The sequence below is a fragment of the Buteo buteo genome, chromosome 24, assembly GCF_964188355.1.
Source record: "Buteo buteo chromosome 24, bButBut1.hap1.1, whole genome shotgun sequence".
Classification (NCBI taxonomy): Eukaryota; Metazoa; Chordata; class Aves; order Accipitriformes; family Accipitridae; genus Buteo; species Buteo buteo.
In genome coordinates, this window is record NC_134194.1 from 6,620,119 (window position 1) to 6,639,046 (window position 18,928).

At 49.3% G+C, this 18,928-nt stretch overlaps 1 protein-coding gene across 1 annotated transcript in view; it reads right to left on the bottom strand.

Annotated features, from left to right (window-relative positions):
• Positions 1-18,629, bottom strand: part of MGAT4B (alpha-1,3-mannosyl-glycoprotein 4-beta-N-acetylglucosaminyltransferase B) — a 53,155-nt gene extending 34,526 nt beyond the window's left edge. Inside the window, exon 1 of the mRNA XM_075056842.1 lies at positions 18,366-18,629. Coding sequence (XP_074912943.1) covers positions 18,366-18,462 — 97 coding nt within the window. The 5' untranslated portion in view covers positions 18,463-18,629. The remainder of the gene's footprint in view (positions 1-18,365) is intronic.
• Positions 18,630-18,928: the final 299 nt, after the last annotated feature.

Here is an 18,928-nt window from a genome sequence, read left to right on the forward strand (position 1 = left end):
TTATGATTAGTAATCCTAGCTTTAAAAAACAAGTATGAAGCAGCCAATCACTTTCACCCCACTATAAGTAGGAAAAAAATAAGAAAAATAAAAGAAACCTTTGCTTGGTTTCCTGCTGCCTAAATCAAGGCAGGAATAAGCTCAGTGACGACCTGAGGTGCAAGAGAGCTGTGCGAAGGTGGCGGCTCTTGAGATGTGTAGCTTTGGCCAAATCCTCACTGCAAACTCTAGAAATCCTGCTGGCCCAAAGTCCCTTGGATTCAACCACTGGAGGCAAACCTGCACCAAGCAGCAGCTGTTTCTGTGCATCGTAGCTCGAAGGAGAGCTTAGGCTTTGGGTTTGCTTATTTTTTTTCAAGTTGGTTTACCGTATATTTATTCCGTCTATAATCTCCCCTTGCCTTCCATCTCCATTTTGAATTATTTATCATCAGGTATCACATTCATTTGCATACTTTATGAGGTGCAAAATAAATGATTAGTCATTACATTTTAGACTTTCCCAAACCATCTGTGCCAGGCTCTGCAGCAGTTCTGTTTTGGTTTTTTCTCTAATACTTTGGGGGAAAAAAAATCCAAGGGGAGAATTGGATTTGCTGGAAACACAGAGTAAAATAGTCCGCATGCTTGCTGATAGCAAAGGCTTATTACTCTGTTATAGCTGTGCTCCGCAAGGGACGCGCAGACTATCATCTTCAGCGTAATTCAACCGGTAATACAAATTGCAAGCAGTATTATTTCAAAGACCTTTATTTATTGATTAGAAACAAAGTCCTTCTCCTCCTCCTCCTCCCTCCTTGAGTTGTGCTGATTGCACACAATAGAGAGCTATCACTTAGAGAGCCAATTAAGTCAACTTCTGAAAGGTAATTGAATAGCTGAAATTCTTAGTGCAATATTGTACTGCATTATCTTGATTGCAACGAAGAAAAACAAAGCAGTTGGAGCAACGAAAATTAGAGAATGAAGCATTAGCCATAGGTAGGAATATAGAAATGGATGGAGCCATTACCAAAAAAAAAAACCCAAAGATTATTTTCTTTCTGTGGTTACTTCTAACCCTTGGTAGAGGTATGAGAAGGAAAAAACAGCCTTGGTCTTGTTTATTTTCTGCACTTTGCACGACTTCGTGAGGGACGGGCTGAGCTGTTGACCGGGCGCAGAGAATGGTGGTGGCCACGGCCACCCCGCCACATCCGTCCCCAGGGAGGAACCCAACATTTGGGTGTCCCATACTCAACCAAAAGCTTTGATTAAAGCATTCTTGTGGCTGGGGCTTTATGAAGATAACACCTTCTGTATGGATTCACCCACGCCTGACGGAGGAGTTCATACTATTCTCCAGCAGAGCCACCTACAGACTGTCTCTCTTCTGCCCTCCTGGCTACCTTCAAAAGTACCTGGAGGTTTTTAGATCACCTCTGAGATTTCCATACCGTGGCCCAATTGGGCTAAAGTGAGACTAGGAGTTTGAAACCTGTTGGGAAGAAGGAAATAGCTTCGGTCCCTTAGAAAAACCAAGCTTAAACAGAAGAAAAAAAAAGGGGAGAAAGTGATTGTAAGCCTGCCAATACTCAGAAGTTATATAAAATCACTCATTTAAATGCAGTAAAAACCCACATCACAAACCGAGAGCAGAATCCTCAGGAACTTGAAGACCCTGGCTGTACGTGGTCAAAATTCACCATCAATTTCCAAGGAACTACTCAAGTCACAGCACTCGGGCTATAAAGCATTTACAGAGGCACATAAAAAGGAAGCTGTTTCCAAAGTATGAAAAGAGGCGCCACAAAACATAAAAATCTCCGTCTTTCTTCTGCACCGACAGCAGACTCTGGTGTGACCCACCACCCCCGTCCTCCTGCCCCCTCCTCTGCCTGGGTTTCCACAGCAGCAAAATCAACCCACCCAACCCAACCTCTGAGCAAATTAATGGCCAACTGCTACTTTCCTGGAGCTGCTCTCCCTCTGCCTCCCCACGTTTTTCTAGCACCAGGAGCCTTGCTGAAGAACACAGAGCTGAGCAGGGTGAGATGCTGCAGCATCCCCAGGGATGCGGATGCTTTCTCCAGCTGTCCTCCCAGCAGCTCCCTGCCCCAAGCCCCATAGACTTTCCAGCCCAGTACAAGCATAGACCTCCCAGAGCAACCCAATAAATATTATTTCTCTGCCAACAAATGTGCCAGCAGAGGATTGCAAACCCATCCTTCTATAGACACGGCTTCTGTGTTTGAGGGGCTGCAGGAGGGATGGTCAGAGGGGGATTTCAAAGGGATTTATGCACCTGGCAGGTTGGGAACCTCTCCAATGCCTTGATTTCCCACCTGTGAAATAGGCTGAACGATACCCAGCCAACTTTATAGAGGGCTTTGCTTTTTGTCAATCCACTTCCACGTCTAGGAGTCCGGTGCTACCACCCTCACCCTGCTGCTCTGGGGCCTCGGGAGCTGTCAGTGTGAACCAAACCATCCATTAATCCATGGGGAATTTGGCAGTGTCACGTAACTAACCTCTGAAACACACGTGGTACCAACGTTTGCCACCGTGCACCAGAAATACGGCATTAGCACACACCACCGAGTCCTGCTCAAACTTCTGCCTTATTCATTTTTGTCAGCTGCCCCTCAGTTTTATTTTGCAATTATCTCTGCAATTCCCTCTGAAAGACGGGACACAATTTAAAGAACTTGAACAATTTTTTCAAACTTGAACAGTCTTTACCCAAAAGAAGCCAGAAGGAAGCCTAGACACTCAAATACACCCCAAGGGTCCTGGTCCTCAGACAATACTCCATAAAATGGAAGCTTTAGCTTTCCTTGATTCAGCAGACTGAAAGCTCATCAAATACCGCAAAGCACCAGCCTCTCCCTGGTCAGTCTATACTTGAGACATGTTCTATCTTTTCAAAAGCTCTTTTCAGTTACACAATCAAAAAATCTGTAAGGACTGCATCTAGAACAGCTCTAAAAATTGTTCGTACTTTCCCTGAGAGCTTGACATTCTAGCAAGCTGCTTCACCTCATAATCATTATTTCCTGAGACGCGTTGTGCTGGTTCGTATTCCAATAACACATTCGTGTACCCGCACAGGTACAAGGGAAGCGTACAAATCATGTCTCGCAAAACAACTGTTGGCAAAGAGCAGGATTTGTGTATTCATTGCTCACCACTGAACAGTTACATACATTTTAATTCCAACCTCAAACACAATTTGGACCATGGCAGATGTTTCCTATAGCGCAGGCTTCCTTTAGATGACAGTTAATTCAGTTTGAACATGGCAGCAATGAAGAAGGGGATTTAAATATTTTCTGCTTATTCTCCAGGCTTAATATTGCAGACATAAAAATGAGGGAGTACTAAATTGAACAGCTAAACTTGCCTCTCCCAACCTCGGCTCTGAATTCAGACCAGCCTGCGCTTCCCTGTCACCCAGGACTCCCCTCTGTGACACCAGCCTGTGTCAAAAAGAAATTAAATTATTTTAACAAGGTTCTTCCGGACGCACACTGCTGTAACTGAGAGGAGAATATGCCTCTTGTTTTAGGCTGCTTAAGTTTCACCAAAAAAGGGGGCATGCTCCTCTGCAAAACTCTTGCTCCTTTCCCTTTGTTACCCTTGGCAGCTTCATCCTGTTGCTCTACATTAATAAGCAGATCATTATTTCACCAGCCGCAATCAAAACCTTCCATAAGATAAGATACAATTGCAATTTTACATTCACATAGTTGCCCACACCGAAGAGCCCTGAAATGCTCTTAACGAGTTGTATGCACAGGGATCGTCTCTTCACCTATCAGCGGAATGGGTTTGGGAAGTGACAGCTGCTTAAACAGCGCACACACAGCAGAGTAGTTTAAGTGGAAAAGAAATACTATAAATAATTGAAATCACAGCAAGAAATGTAGGCAGAGCGGAGGGAAAGAAGGCAACTCAGAGGAAGCTGGCAGCAGGAGAAGAGATAAGGACTTCTCCTGGAAGCCAAACTAAACAAGTGTGCACGTACAAATAAATCCACACCTCCTCACCTACACTGGCAGGCAAAAGAAGTTCTTGACCTTTCCTGCACTGTTTGGCAACCCAAATTTTACCCACCTATGAGCCCTCTCTTGCCAACATCTTCCCCTTTCCTCCCTTCCACCGAATCCATAAGTCTGATGCAAACGACCCCCATGCTCGTCCCTGGCACTGCAGCAATCTTGGTCACCAAATGATGCTGATGAGTAGATGTGGATTTTAAATGGCCAACTCTGCCATTGATGACTGCCTCACCTACACAGACCCGCTTCTCCTAGCCCAGCCTTTCGTGGCGAAGCTCTGTGGAAGGCTTCCCCGTGCACCCAGCGAGGATCCTGTTCTCAACTGGGGCTTCTGAGCACCACGGGGTCACCATCAGTGGTAGCTGCCGAAATGAGCACCTTTGGTTTGAAGGCTTTAAGAATAATTAACCAGCACTCTGGAACAACAGATGAGGGCTTGAAGTTTCAATCCCAGCAGTAAAACACCTCCTTTGATGTCCACAGCTGCTATGAAGGGCTAAAGGTTGTCATTTTGCCTGACCTTCAACTATTACAGGAATACTTCTTGACCTGCATTTTCGAAGTTATGAACCACAGCCCAGACAACAGCACTCAGGCTAAGCAATCTGCTACTGTCTTGACAGATTTCCAAAGAGATGTGAAATATCTGCCTTTCTCAAGCGACTTGAACGATGCACATACCGAGAGCTCTGCAGACATCCAGAAAAACACCCTTTCTCTCTGGGTACAACTCACCCAAGCAGGAGATGGCAGGAGATGATAGTTTATTATGCTTTATGGAGGTAACACTTGGCACAACAGCTCTGGGTACCACTTCATCACAGCACAGGGTTGAGGAATGGAAACTTCAACTAGCAACTCAGCTAACCGCACACCTTTAACGAGAAGCAAGTAATAAGATTTTTTAGCGAGTGGTTCATTCAAAGGGCATGCACTGATATCAAGAACCAAGTAAAAATCCCCATTAAAATCTCCGTGGAAGTCAAGAGCATGTAGGAGGGCTGGTGTTCTCAGAGATAAGATGGATATCTTGCCTTACACAGCAATCGATCAATTTTTAGGGGTCAACTGCCAGACCTCAGAAGACTCCTCTTGCAGAATGTTGGCAGTTTTAGGGCAAAAGCCTGCACCAGGCACCACTGTTAAAGTTCAGCCCTGCTCCTAGAGCCACAGGGTTAGTAACTGTGACCAGGAGGCGAAGAAACCTTGACACTGACTCTTCTGTGTGAGTAATTCAGTTTAAGAGCTGCTGTTCGAGAAGCATGTCACCAAGATGAAAGATGACTACAGTTCTTAAATGTAATTTGTTTCTTAAAGAGTCTTCCAGAGGTAGCATGGATCCCACGTACCCTCTTCTGGACACACAGCCCTACTAGGCAAGTGCCTTATCTGGATGTGCCTAATTGCATACCAATCAGACCCTCTTGCAGGCTACCTGTCCCAAATCCAAGCCTGGTATGGGAGGGCTGTGCTTCATGTGCCTCTAAGGACATCCTCTGGTTGGGACAGGCAAGTGACAGCTCATGGTGGTGTGAATGGCAAATGTGGTGTCAAGAGCAACTTCCAGTCCACAGGAAAAATGGACATACCAACTCCTTGGATTTCAGCACAAGATTGGCCCTTGTAACCTCTCTGTGCCACGTGAAGGGGATTGGAAACCCAAGTCCACCTTGGACAGGACAGCATTTCTTGTCTGACTTCTCTTGAAAAGCAAGGAAACCCTTCCGTACTTCCAAAAGATTTCTGAACCTGAACAATTCTGCCATGCCAGCAAGAAGAGACGGGAACCTTGTGATTCGAGACGGTCTGCCGCTGAGAAACTACATTTGGGCACTCTCCACGTGGTGAATGACGGAGTCTTTCCCCAACAAGACAGAGAGTCACAGCATCTGTCCTCCGGTGTGCAAAGGGACGATATCGACTGCCCATCCTCTTCTTCCAGCTGGAGGACGGCTCGTGGGCAGACGTCTCAGCTGAAGTCCCCAGACCTGGCTCCCGTTGTCGGATGCAGAGCCTGAAGGATGCCGCAGCCGGTTCAGGGATGCAGACCCTGGCTCACTGAAGGATGCCGCAGCCGGTTCAGGGATGCAGACCCTGGCTCACTGAAGGATGCCGCAGCCGGTTCAGGGATGCAGACCCTGGCTCACTGAAGGATGCCGCAGCCGGTTCAGGGATGCAGACCCTGGCTCACTGAAGGATGCCGCAGCCGGTTCAGGGATGCAGACCCTGGCTCACTGAAGGATGCCGCAGCCGGTTCAGGGATGCAGACCCTGGCTCACTGAAGGATGCCGCAGCCGGTTCAGGGATGCAGACCCTGGCTCACTGAAGGATGCCGCAGCCGGTTCAGGGATGCAGACCCTGGCTCACTGAAGGATGCTGCAGCCGGTTCAGGGATGCAGACCCTGGCTCACTGAAGGATGCTGCAGCCGGTTCAGGGATGCAGACCCTGGCTCACTGAAGGATGCTGCAGCCGGTTCAGGGATGCAGACCCTGGCTCACTGAAGGATGCTGCAGCCGGTTCAGGGATGCAGACCCTGGCTCACTGAAGGATGCTGCAGCCGGTTCAGGGATGCAGACCCTGGCTCACTGAAGGATGCTGCAGCCGGTTCAGGGATGCACTAAGCTTAGCGTGGAAGCTGGAGAGAAACGACTCTCTGACAGCTGGCAAATGCAGCTGCCTGCAGCTGATGGGGGGATAACGAAGAACCAGCCGCTTCTTAGAAGTGCCTTTCTGTCACCCACCTTCCTAGAAGTGCATTTCTGCCGCCCGTACCTCCGAACAGCAGATTTCCTCTGACCACGGGGTCACAAAGAACAGAGGTCCTGTAACGCAGATCTCTGAATGCTGTTAACTGATCCAGCCCCATCCAAATGGCATGGTTGCTGTCAATACAAAACTGTTCCTTTCTCTTCCTGCCATCCTCCACTTCATCCAGGGGGCATCCATTAGGTTCAAACACAAAGGCAGCAAAGAGCCTACAACAAGAGCCTCATTAACTGACTGTACAACTGGATTTGTTTTGGAGCACAGTGCCATCCCCCGCACTGCAAGGCAGAGCTCTTGCTAGGGGAAAAAAACGGATCAAATTAAAAAATATCTTGCATACCTTAATATTGCAAGCAGCTCTTCCATCAGACTTAAAACAACAGCATTACCAGCTGCAAAAGGGGAAAAAAAACCCCAGGAAGTCTCCCAAAACAGCAGACCAAATGAAAAAAGAAAAGGATGAAGGAGGTTTCAAATCCGCCCTGGAGAGAATGTGTGTCGCAGCTTTAACCTGCTGCAGGGAGGGGGAAAAAAGGAAACAGGATAGCAGAGACCAGAAATTAGATTTATTAGGACCAACCAGGTAGATAAAAGATAGATGATCACCAAGCGATGACGGCTATTTTGGAATCAGCTAACTTCTGAAAATGTCTACTCAGCTCTAGCATTTCCTACACATGAAATTAGTGTCCACACAAGAGTACTCTCCTGAAAGGACAAGATATAATGCACCCGAGATAATTATCTAGATCCTTCTTTATCCCATTAGTGGTTTTCATTCGCATCCTGGAACACTATAAGCGGATTGTTCAAGAATTATTTGCCATCCGCTGTTTCAATCCCGATTGGAATTATCTTTATACCTCGGTACGAAGAAAAGAGATTACATCCCTGCCAGGGCTTGCTGCAATGCCCTCTTTTCTGAGGCTCCTTTTATCATTTTTGTTCTATAAGGTGATGAAAAGAATCAGAAAACAATTGTCACGGACATGATTTTGCCCTCTCCTCCTCCTCCTTCCCCATGTGTGCGTTTGGGAGGAGGAGGAGATGCTCTTCCCACCGCATCCCCTGCAGGAGATGCACCACTGCACCTGCACAGAGATGAAGCTCAACGAGACTTAGTCATCAAATTACCCAGGACAGGATCCAAAAATGCTCCCAGCTTCCTTTTGCGCTACGATCCACTAATAAAAGAACGAGGATAAAACTGTTAAAACCAATTAAACAAATCACTTGATGCAAGAGAAAGAAGTGGAATTCACTGCACTGGAGATCCCAGGGGCGTATGCTAAATGTCGCGTTTCGTGCTCTCTACTAATATATGTCACTATGCAAGCTCCGGTGGAGATAAAGCCAACATCATTCAAACAGCCAACACAATCCCTTGCTTCAAGGCCTAAAACAACAAGAAGACAAAATTCCCCTCCCAGCCACTCTAACCGCCTGCCAGGTTTTGTATTAATGGAAGAATTACATCTCCTTCCAGGTATGGCGAGGACACAGCTCATCTCCCCATGGGCATCCGCGAGTCTGCCCAGCAGTGAGTAAAGATGCCTGGACGACACAAAAACTATCCCTCCTCCTTATAGAAACATAAGGAAGTAAGTATTCAGACCTGACATGAATAGGAATGCATGTATTTTTTTAAAAAACATGCTTTACGGCTGTGTAATGAGATCTGTAGGAGAGTTATCTTTATAAACAAGTTATTAAAAGGGGGAGGAGGGACACAATAATAGCAGGTGCCAATTACTCAGCTCCCGGCAGAGACTTTCCAATTTCTCACCTTCCCCCAAAGCAAGATGTGCCGCTGTACAGCAGCACATTTACTTGCAAGTGTAACACCCTTTCGGAGTATTGGTTCTCTCCCACAAAGCAAAGCTGCAATTGCTGCCGTGCCGCCGCTGGAGAGGGGCAGCCCATTTCCCCACCAACCCTGCACCAGAGCTGAGACCAATACGGCATGAAATTAATTTGGAAAGAGTGAAACAGCAGAAAGTAAATAAAATTATCTTTTTATTTGACTCCAGAATCTGGCCACTCCCACCAAGAGGAACAGCAAACTTGCGAGCTAATTGCGACTGCCAGGTTTGCCTCTCTGCAAATATCTGCTTAGTTTCAGGAACAAAACGCCAGTAACGATTTTGTTATTTTAAAATGGCAGCGCAGTTTCAGATAGTAAATGTTCACATTGCAACTGGAGCCGTCGGAGAGATCCCATCCTTTGAGGCAAGCACACCAAGGTAATGAATAGTATTACAAAAGTAATCCGAGCCTTTAAAATCATTATTTCCAAAATCAGCAAATAATTACCAAGGCCTTCAGCAATCAATACCCAAGATAAATAGACAATTAAATTGCAAAAGACCAGAAGAAAGGAGTTAATATTTGCCAAACGCATGCCAAATACACTTTTTCATGGTAACCAAATACTTCCAGTAAATAGATACTTTAGCTCACTGGAGAAGCACTTTCAGAAAGTAATAAATTAATCTAATAAAACAGACAGACAGGGTGGAACCAGACATTAACGAAACACTAACTGATCTATACGGAGCCAACCCACAATCCATGTCCTAATTATGCTCATCCACCATTCTGGGTACTTACCTCCCCCACCCAGGTCAGCTCTTTAGCTCGGGGAAAATACATGTTTCATGCAGCTTCCCTGGCACGACAAAGCAGAGATTTTCAGCCATCAAATGACGAAGTTTGTGCTCAGCTAGAATTTGCATTTCCAATTTTTTTTCTAAATACCTCTCGCTCCTCAAAGTCAGCAAATTAATCTGCTTTTAAACACGATTCTTGCTTCACCTTCCACTTAGTTTAAGCTCCATCCGCGAGGTGCGGGATGAGCTCTCCCAGCCGCCCACGCGCGATGCCCGTGCAAGAATCCCCATGGCACGTCCCCACTCTGGAACCGGGACGGTTTGTCCTGGGGGGGCTGCACCCTGCCTCGCCATCCCTCCTGGGACCCAGAGGGTCTCAGAGTGACCCCTGACACCCGGTGCGAGGACCAGCATCGCCTCCTCCCCGGGCAGCCCAACCTTTACCAGCTTCTACCCCAAATCCTTGCTTGGAGTTAACGAAGCCACTCTGTTAGGTGAGCATCTGGTAGAGTTCCTCACATGGTGGATAACTTGAACTGGACAAGATTAAGAGAGGGAGAGACGTGTGGGAAGATGTCCATCCCGGTCATTTTCTGCAACATCAAAGGAAGACGGAAGGGAGAAAACCGAGGGAAATGGAAGACAAAGAGAAGAGATATCAAAGCCAGCTCCGGAGAGAGCGCAACGAGAGATGGCACAAAAAAGGAATAGCTAAAACACGAAAGGCAAGATCAAATAAAAGCACAAGATCACAGTCTGGGCACAGAGAGGAGGGAGGCGAGACCACCACACCACTTTCGCCAGGATTAACTGAATAATTCATTTGACAGGTACTTGTCTGTGGCAGTAGCTGAGTCTGAGAGAGTCCAACGCCGACCGGGTCCATCCATCCACCACCCTATGGTCACATACCGTTCTTGCTTTTCACATCCAGCACAGGGACACGCCATGGGGACACTGCAGAGCAGCTTTGCTTCCCTGAGCGCCCGTCTTTTGGGGAGGAATAAAGCAATTTAGTTCTCACTCAGAAAACTTCGCCAGCTTCTTCTGTATGAAGCTCTTGGTACTGGCAGGGTCAGTCTTGCTATGATGCTTTCACTAAAACAGGCTATACAAACATGTAGTGCCATTACACATATCTTAGGTAGCTCGTATCTCAGTATTGGAAGTGTTTCTTTGATTAGTTACGAGGGCTTCTGAAGGCTACACAACTTTTTTGGTACCACAGGCCTCCTATCTAAGCCATGAAATTCCTTGGAGCAGTGACAATACATAGAGGATTTATTGCAGCGTACGTACAAGCAGCGAGTGACAAAAAAGGGTCTCCAGGTTAAACCTTATTGCCAGAAAGCTCTCAGCATCGCAGGGAGAGAAGAAAAACCTATGTGCTCTAAGGTAGTCTTGAAAATGTGGTCAGGATGGTCTAAAAGCTCACTGAGGAATAAGTGCGGACCAGGGTAGCGGCACTGACACAAGCCAACACCGCGCTCTTCCTCCAGTTCAGCATCCATCCCGCTACCACCAGGTCCTAACCACCGGTGCAACAATTATAGCTACAGGTAAAGGGACAGCGCAATGCAACAAAACTCATAGTGAAAATAAAAGACAGGTGGAGATTAATTTTTGCACAGAAGCTTCTTTAAAGCCTAACGATTTACATTTTAATGCTACTGCTGTCCACTTTAATATAAGCGGGAATGAAAACATCTTGCACAAACGTGTCTAGTCACTTCAAAATACAGATTAACCTTTAGGTGAGTATTTATCCTGTACGTAGTGCAGGAGGGCAGGAATATTTAAATATTAGGGGAGTTGCTCCAAGGCAGGGGCAGGCAGGAGGGAAGATGGAGTTACGGAGCTGTGTCTGTGCATCAGAGATGCGTCCATTCTAATGCACGGATCCTGGAGACTCGAATGTGACTTGACACTGGGACAAAAACAGAAGGAGAAGAGGCCAGTGCCACAATTAATGCAGAAAGAGATGATTTAAAACAGAAATCTGCCCCTCCCAGGTTTTCTTGCTTTGCAAGAGAAGCCTCATGTGAGCTCAAAAACAAACCCAAGAAGGGCGTTGCTGATTAAAAAGCCCCCTACACTTCAATTCAAATAAAATAAAAAAGCAGAAAAAAATGCATTCCCCTCCATCAAAGACAACAATCCTCTCCCCGAATCAGGAAGCCGTTAAGCAGACGCTCGATCAGCACTCCCCGAAAAGCCTCTCCTCCTAACAGCGTTAACCTGCCAGCCCCAGCCCCAGCCCCTGCCGAAGCCCTTTGTTTAATAGTTTCCATAATCCTTTAATTTGACCAGTGACTTCTGCCGCCGCGGCAGCCCTCTCCACCCACCGAGCCCCGCCGATCTCTTGGGCTTTGTCTCGTGAAAAAAACAAAACATCAACATTAGAATCAGCATGATAACGAGACGGAAAATCTTCACGTGAAACAAAGCTTCGTCTCCAAATACTTTTAGGCAGGTGGCTCAGCCCCACCTCTGCAAAGGTCTCCTGCAAAGCACCGGGTGGCTGTGGATGCCCGTGCCGAGGCGGGTGCCCCAGGACAGCTATTTTTTGGTGTTTCTTTATACCAGGAACAGAAAGATTGGTCCTTCGGTGACTGCTTTGGGTTTTGTGAGCAGGGAGAACCACGGATAACACAAGCCTACCTGCAGTAGCCTGCCAGCAGCCTTGCCCAATTTATCGCTAAAGCAATTTCTCCATCACTTAGCAGGCTTCAAAGCTTTCTAGAGATGACTGGCAGCTTCACTTAAACTAGCCGGCTATAGATGTGTTTTACATTAAACACTAAGTGAATAATCAATGAACATTCAGGATATAAGCACAAATCAATTATTTGTTTTAGATGAATCAAAGGGAACCACAAATGAGAAAGGGTTTTGTTCTGTAACAGAAGTAAACCAAGAGAAGTACTTGATGTAATTGGGTGGGTGGGTGTTAACCTGCTCTGCCTGCTCCTCTCCTACGTGCTGACACAAACCCCGCTGTCGCAGGAGCACGGCTGTGTCCTCCAAACCCCTGTGACAAGAGATGTCACTGTCCCCAGAGAGCAGATGGGAACTGAGGCATGAAACCAGCCGGCTGACTTTCCCAAGACTGGGAGGGATACGGCATGGCAGGGACCCGAATCCAAGCCTCCGCTTCCAGAAACTTCAATTCCATCACACAACTGCAACTCTTATCGCTGAAGCGGCAACGGGACACAGACAAGCACACATGTAGCACAAGAGCCCAGCTTAAAGACCTAGCAAAACCAGCAAAGAAATAAAAACAGAAATACAGGTGACTCCAGACAATGAAAGATTTATTCTGATGAATGCATATCAACAGACTGTACGGTGTCCCTTGCACTTGGGATAAATTTGGTCAAATCACACGCAGGATAATTGTACAAATGCTGCTGCATTCCGGCCACCAATTCCACACAACATCTGCCGAGCACCACGCAGGCCGAGCAAAGGCTCTCGGAAATTCTCTTTTTATTTGCCATGCATTTTAATGATAGACTGCTAAACTCCACGGTTCCTCAGCCAAGTCCCTGCCTGCACCTCCTCAGCCGTGAGAAGCACACGCTGGGTCTGCGGCCGGCGTCTCTCCTCCCGGCAAACGTTTCCAAGGGTTTACAGCGAAACGAGCCCAGCTCAGACCAGAGCGTTCACTCGCACTGGTCCAGCTGCAGCCTGTGACCTCAAAGAAACTACGAAAACCTGAAGCGAAGCCGGTGCAGGTAACAGAAACGAAAAAGCAGCGGGAACCCCCGCACACCGCAAGATACGGTTCGTATTTAGCAGTATCACGAGCTTTGACTCTCCTGCTTCCAGAGCGGATTAGCGTTCACGGCTTTTATGCATTATATAAGACGACTTTGTAAACATGCTCAGAGGAACATCCCTCCGGGACAAAGTCTGCTTCCCACGAAGAACACCCCAAGCGAGCAGAGCATCCCGCCGCGCACAGCACCGGACAAGCAATATTCCTTTACAGAGACGCTGCCTGAGCCTGCCCCGCTGCAACAGGGCACCGGAGCAAGGTCCACGCCACAGCCGGTGCCCTGCCATCGCCAACACCCCAGCATCCCGCTCCCCACCACGTTCGCAAGTCAAGGGAGAGACCCCGCATCGAGATACCCACCCGGGATGCGAGTGGCGAGTCCCTCCCGAAGCCGTCGCACATTTATTCTGAAGCGCTTTCACAACGCCCACGGGAAGAACGGTTCCCACGGGGTGAGCATCCAAAATGCTGCACAACCAAAACTGATCTGAGAGGCGTGAAGCCACTACGCAAAGAGCCGTCACCCACATCGCAAGCAAATCTACAGGTTCGGAGGTGCCTGCAGTCGTGGTTTTACAACGGAAACCTGAAGCTGGCTGGTAGTGGGTAGCTATAAATCATTAAAATTTGAGGGGGAAAAAACCTGCCAGGGAAGCCTGCACAGGCAGTGTGGGTACAGAGCCCACCCTGAGCTATGCAGCGGTACCCTGGAGGTGCAATTCCAACCTCAAAACGCAGCATTTCCAAGGGGCAACATGTCGGGAGTCTCCTAAAAGGTTCACATAAGGTTTAGAATTTTCTATTCAATAAAATAAAAAACCCCCAAACACTTCAAAACCAAATATTGTGCAGCATTTATGGCTCTGGGGCGGGCTGCAAGGGGCAAAGAGAAGGGCTGGAAAGACAGTACATGGCTGGTTGGTCACTCGAGAATAAAGATTATGGATAAGAACTGAACAGTTTTCATCATTGGAAAGAAAAAAGACACAACAATTTAATTCCAGGTAGGCTAAATTGTTTGCCTTCATCCCATCTGCACCTGTGACTTATCCAAAGTCATGAAAGCTTCTTGTTTTTGCCGAGTCCTCGGTAAAACACCCCTTGTAATCCCCATGTTGGGCACGCTAATGCCTGAGCCTGCCCGTGCCTTCCCGAAAGCTTGATCCTCTGACTGCACGTCACCCTCCACAGTTAAACCTACATGTCCACCTCATGACAGCCGGTTACAGAAGAGCTCCTTCCAAGGCAGCTGTTGGTTTTTGAAAGTTAAACTGTACTTAAACCTAAAATCAGCAAAAAGAGAATATTAAACTTTGGCCAAGACACCCACCACCGTGATGCGCAGCACGCGGTCCAGCTCCGAACCGCCCCGTGATGCTGGACATCAGCCGCCTGGGTGACCGGTTGTGCTATTTGAGGCTGCCCTTCTCTTCCTACTCCAGCAGACTATTTCAAACCTCGTTTATAATTGGAAAGAGGCAGCATCTGTTTTTGCAGACCACAAGGTCAAAACTTTACTAATAACCACAGCATGGCAAAACACCCTTAGCGGGTAAACAAACCTTGCATCGGCCACAGAAAAGCAGCTCTAGAGCTGGTTTGACCTGGTTTATTTTCTTTCGACTAAGTGTTTTGTCCTCCCAACACAGAGCGGAAAGACAGGCAGGCTCTGCAATGCTTTACATGTGGCTTAATATCATTTTATTCCCTATCGGAGGTGACGTGGACACCTTGCCAGTCTTCCCCAGAATGCCATGATATGAGGAGCTCAGGATCACCGGGAATTGTCTCCAGCTACTCACAGGGGATGGCTGATGTTACAGAGGACTGGCGAGCACAAAGCCTGTCTTTGAAAAATAAGGGGATGGGGATAAAGAGGATCCAGGAAATTATGGAATAATCAGCTTAACTTCAGTTGAAGTACTTAGAAGACGAGGAGGACTTGAGCAAGAGCTAACTTCTGTTTAATCAAGAACAAATCACATCAAATCTATCCTATTGCTTTCTGCAACAGAGTACCAGGACTTGTAGGAAGGGGAGAAGAAAGAAAGATTTCAGAAACACCTCTGATAGTGTCTCACGGGACATCTCCATAACACAGCGAGGGACACAGGGGCTGGACTGAGCCACCTGAAGGTGCGTGCACCACTGCTGGGAAGAGCACCGGTGAACTGGTCGTTGGTCTTTGAGCACAGACTGGGAGGACCTCACTGAAGTGGGTTCCGGGGGAACCCATCCCAGTTCTGATACCACTCGGTGTTTTCATCCACGATGTGGCTGATGGCAGAGAAAACACGCTGATTGCCTTTGAAGGCTACACCAAGCTGAGAGGGGCTGCAAGCACGCGGGAGGACAAGATCAGAATTCAAAACAATGCTGACACTTTAGAAGAAGCAGTCTGAAAAAAAAAGGACACAGTTCAACAAGGACAAGCGTGAGGTAATGTGATTTGGTAAGAATAATTAACCAGGCAAATACAAGATGAGGAATGAAAAGCAGGAAAAGTTCTGGAGAAGAACGACTGAAAGGTCAATGAGATAAAAAAAATTAAACACAAGTAATCTGTGGCAATCTGGGATATATATTTATACACTGGGATGTATAAACAGGATCATTGTATGTAAAAGACCTGAAGGAATCCCTTATTCTTCTGAGCAAAAATAAGGCAGCAACTTCAGTCCTTTATCGCAGGTTAAGCATCACTCTTCACGAAGGATGATGGTCCACAAAAGAGTAGCAAGAACAACTGCAGACCAAGAATACATGACCTGAAAAGAATGGTCAAAGGAGCCAGCGTGGTTTAATCTATATTAGCAGGGACTAAGGGGAGACACGGTAGCAACTTCCAAATATCTAACAGGCTCCTGCAAAGAAGGAAGGAAAGAACTTTTCTGCCTGTGCCCAATAAATGGAAAAAGAAGAGCAATCATGAAACCAGCTGAAGGAAAAGACATTTCTGTTCAGCTCATAAGAAAAATCTAATAGCAGGGCTGCTAAATGTCAAACAGATTGTCCAGGGAGCTTAGGCATCTCTGTCATCAGAGGTTTTTAAGAATGAACACGATAAACATCTGTCAGGAAGGGGTTGGTTATCACGGATCCTGCGCAGGGGCAGGGGATGGACTGAATGACCTCTCAAGGTCTTCTCCAGCTCTGTATTGAATAATGGCCTGATACGTAAATGACCATAATAGCCGGAAACCTGCTGTGCTGACACAGCCTGACCCATGTTATTTGTGACCTCTCGTAGTGATCGCTGTTTGCAAGCAACAATCTGTTGCTGTCAGAGGAAAATGCATATCCCAGGGAGGATCCTACCAAGAGGGACAGGGACAGTGGTTCCAAAGGTTATTATTTTGGCACTTGAATAAGCAATGGGGAAAAGCTACTTGTTAGAAAATAAAAGTGAGTCAAAGGACAACACAGTCCAGACAGCACAGACTACCTAGCAGGGTTGGCCACCCTGCTTCAGAAACCAGGAGTGACCGCTCAAAACCCGTGCGGCGCTGCACACCGGTTTCAATTCATTTACGGGAGGGAGCCACAAGCAAAGCAACTCTCAGCAGTAACCACAAGAAAGCAGTTCTCATAGCACTCCTCTACCCCTGCACAACTTACCATGGTCTGGCATTTCTGGCTGAAATGTGCATACCACACCACCCGGTTGTGCAAACATTTTGTCCCGTTGAAAATCCCCCCAGCAGAAGCTAACCGATCCACCGGCGGTACCCTTGCCTTACAGACGCCCATCACCCAAACCTCTGCGGGGAGGCAGCTCTGGTGGGATTTCAACCACATTAGCAGCATGACAGGAGGGCCCTTCAGCTGACGAACGAGGCAGAGGAGCCCAAGCAGCCGCCCTTCGGATGCCAGCAGCTGCCAGGAGAAGATGGCACGTCCCAGGCGCTCCTGCCCTGCTGCCAGGGAAGGGGCCGGGCTGGCTGGGCACCTACGTGGGCTCGTGTCATCCTGCTCATCAGAGCCAAAATAAGCTCCTCTGTCCCCAGAGGCCCCAGTCCCGATGCCAGCCTTGCACCAGGCGCAAGCTGCGCCTTGCGATTGCGCACGGTGTGCCATGGGATTGCAAAGCCATCAAGTCGCGCCTTACGCTCAGCAAAAGCTGCTTTTCACCTGTAGCGGGGAGAGATGCTTCTATGGCGAGTGGAAAGAGAGGGCCAGGGGCTGGACAGCCGGACCACCCACCTTTAATGACCTTTAAATTGCAGGAACTGGAAGAGCTGAGTGACTAGCACGGGCGTGAGAGCTTGGACACCCATACACGAGACAGATACACAATTCAGGAGCGACTACCGGAATCGTCCTCCAGGCCAGGATAAATCCGGTGTGCTGCTTCAGCGAGTGACAGGATGGGGAAAAGCAACTATTACGTTGTCAGGAAAAAACCAGCGGCGAGAGCATCTCTGCGATACCCCTGCGGGATTCCCCCGCAGCCTCGACGACGGGATGGGGCCCTGCACCCCTGCTTCGCAGCCGCCTACTCGGTGCAAAACCAGCGCCGATATTTCAGTGCCGAAGCCGGCAGCCCCCGTCCCACACGCGTTTAAGTTACTGGACTCACCATCCAGCCGCAAGAACCGTGCGTGGCGCGGGGAGGGCAGGGCTGCTCAGATGTCCCCTCACCTCCAGTTTGCCCAGAGGACCCCCCCCAACCATCCGAGGGCTCCCCCCAGTTGTTGCCATCACCACGAGGATTTAACCCCTGCGCTTTCCCACCGCCCACGAAGGTTTTCACCATAAATGTGGGGGTGCAAAGACGCGCATCACCGAAGCGAAGCCCAAGGCACCCCAACCTGAACGACAGCCCACCCGTCACCCCGCAGCCTCCCACCCCGATCCTCCGTGGGTGCCCCCGGCCGCAGCGCACCCCGGAGACGAGCAGGGACCCCCGGCCCTGGCACACCCCACCCCCCCCCCCCGCCCTACCGGGCAGGGGCACGCCCGCACCGAGGGTTGTTCCCACGGGTCACGGTCCCGCGGGGACCGACGGGGGGTACGGCGGGGCCAGGGGTTCCCAAAGGCTCCTGCAGGATCCTGCCGGTCAGGATCCCCCCCCCCAGGGGGTCCAGGCGGGCCCGGCTCCCGGAGCACGGCCCCCTCCCCGGCCTCGGGGCCCCGAGCCTCCCCCCAAATCCGCCTCCCCGTACCTTTGTGCCCGCCGAAGGCGCCGTACCAGGAGAGCGAGAGCAGGGCGCACAGGCAGCCGAGCAGCAGCGTGAGCGCCGTGCCGCTGCGGAGCCTCATCGCCTCCTCGCCGGCGGGGGCGGCCGCATGTCCCGGGCGCGGCGCGGCCTCGGCGGCCCCGGGGGCCCCGGGGAGCTGCGGAGCGGTGCGGAGCGGAGCGGAGCGGGGCGTACCGCCCGCCCGCCCGCATGCAGCGCCCCGCGCCGGGCCGGGCCGGGCCGCGCCGGGCGGGCGGGGCGGGGCGGGGCGGGGCCAAGGGGCGGGGCCAAGGGGGCGGGGCCAAGGGGCGGGGCGGCAGCGGGCGGAGGGCGCCCCCGTGCGGGGGAGCGAGGGGCCGGCGGCGGCAGCGGGGCGGGGGGGGGTGAGTGTGTGTGTGCGTGAGTGTGAGTAATTGTGTGAGTGTGAGTAATTGTGTGTGTGAGTGTGAGTAATTGTGTGTGTGAGAGAGAGTGTGTGTGTGAGTGTGAGTAATTGTGTGTGTGAGTGTGAGTAATTGTGTGTGTGAGAGAGAGTGTGTGTGTGAGTG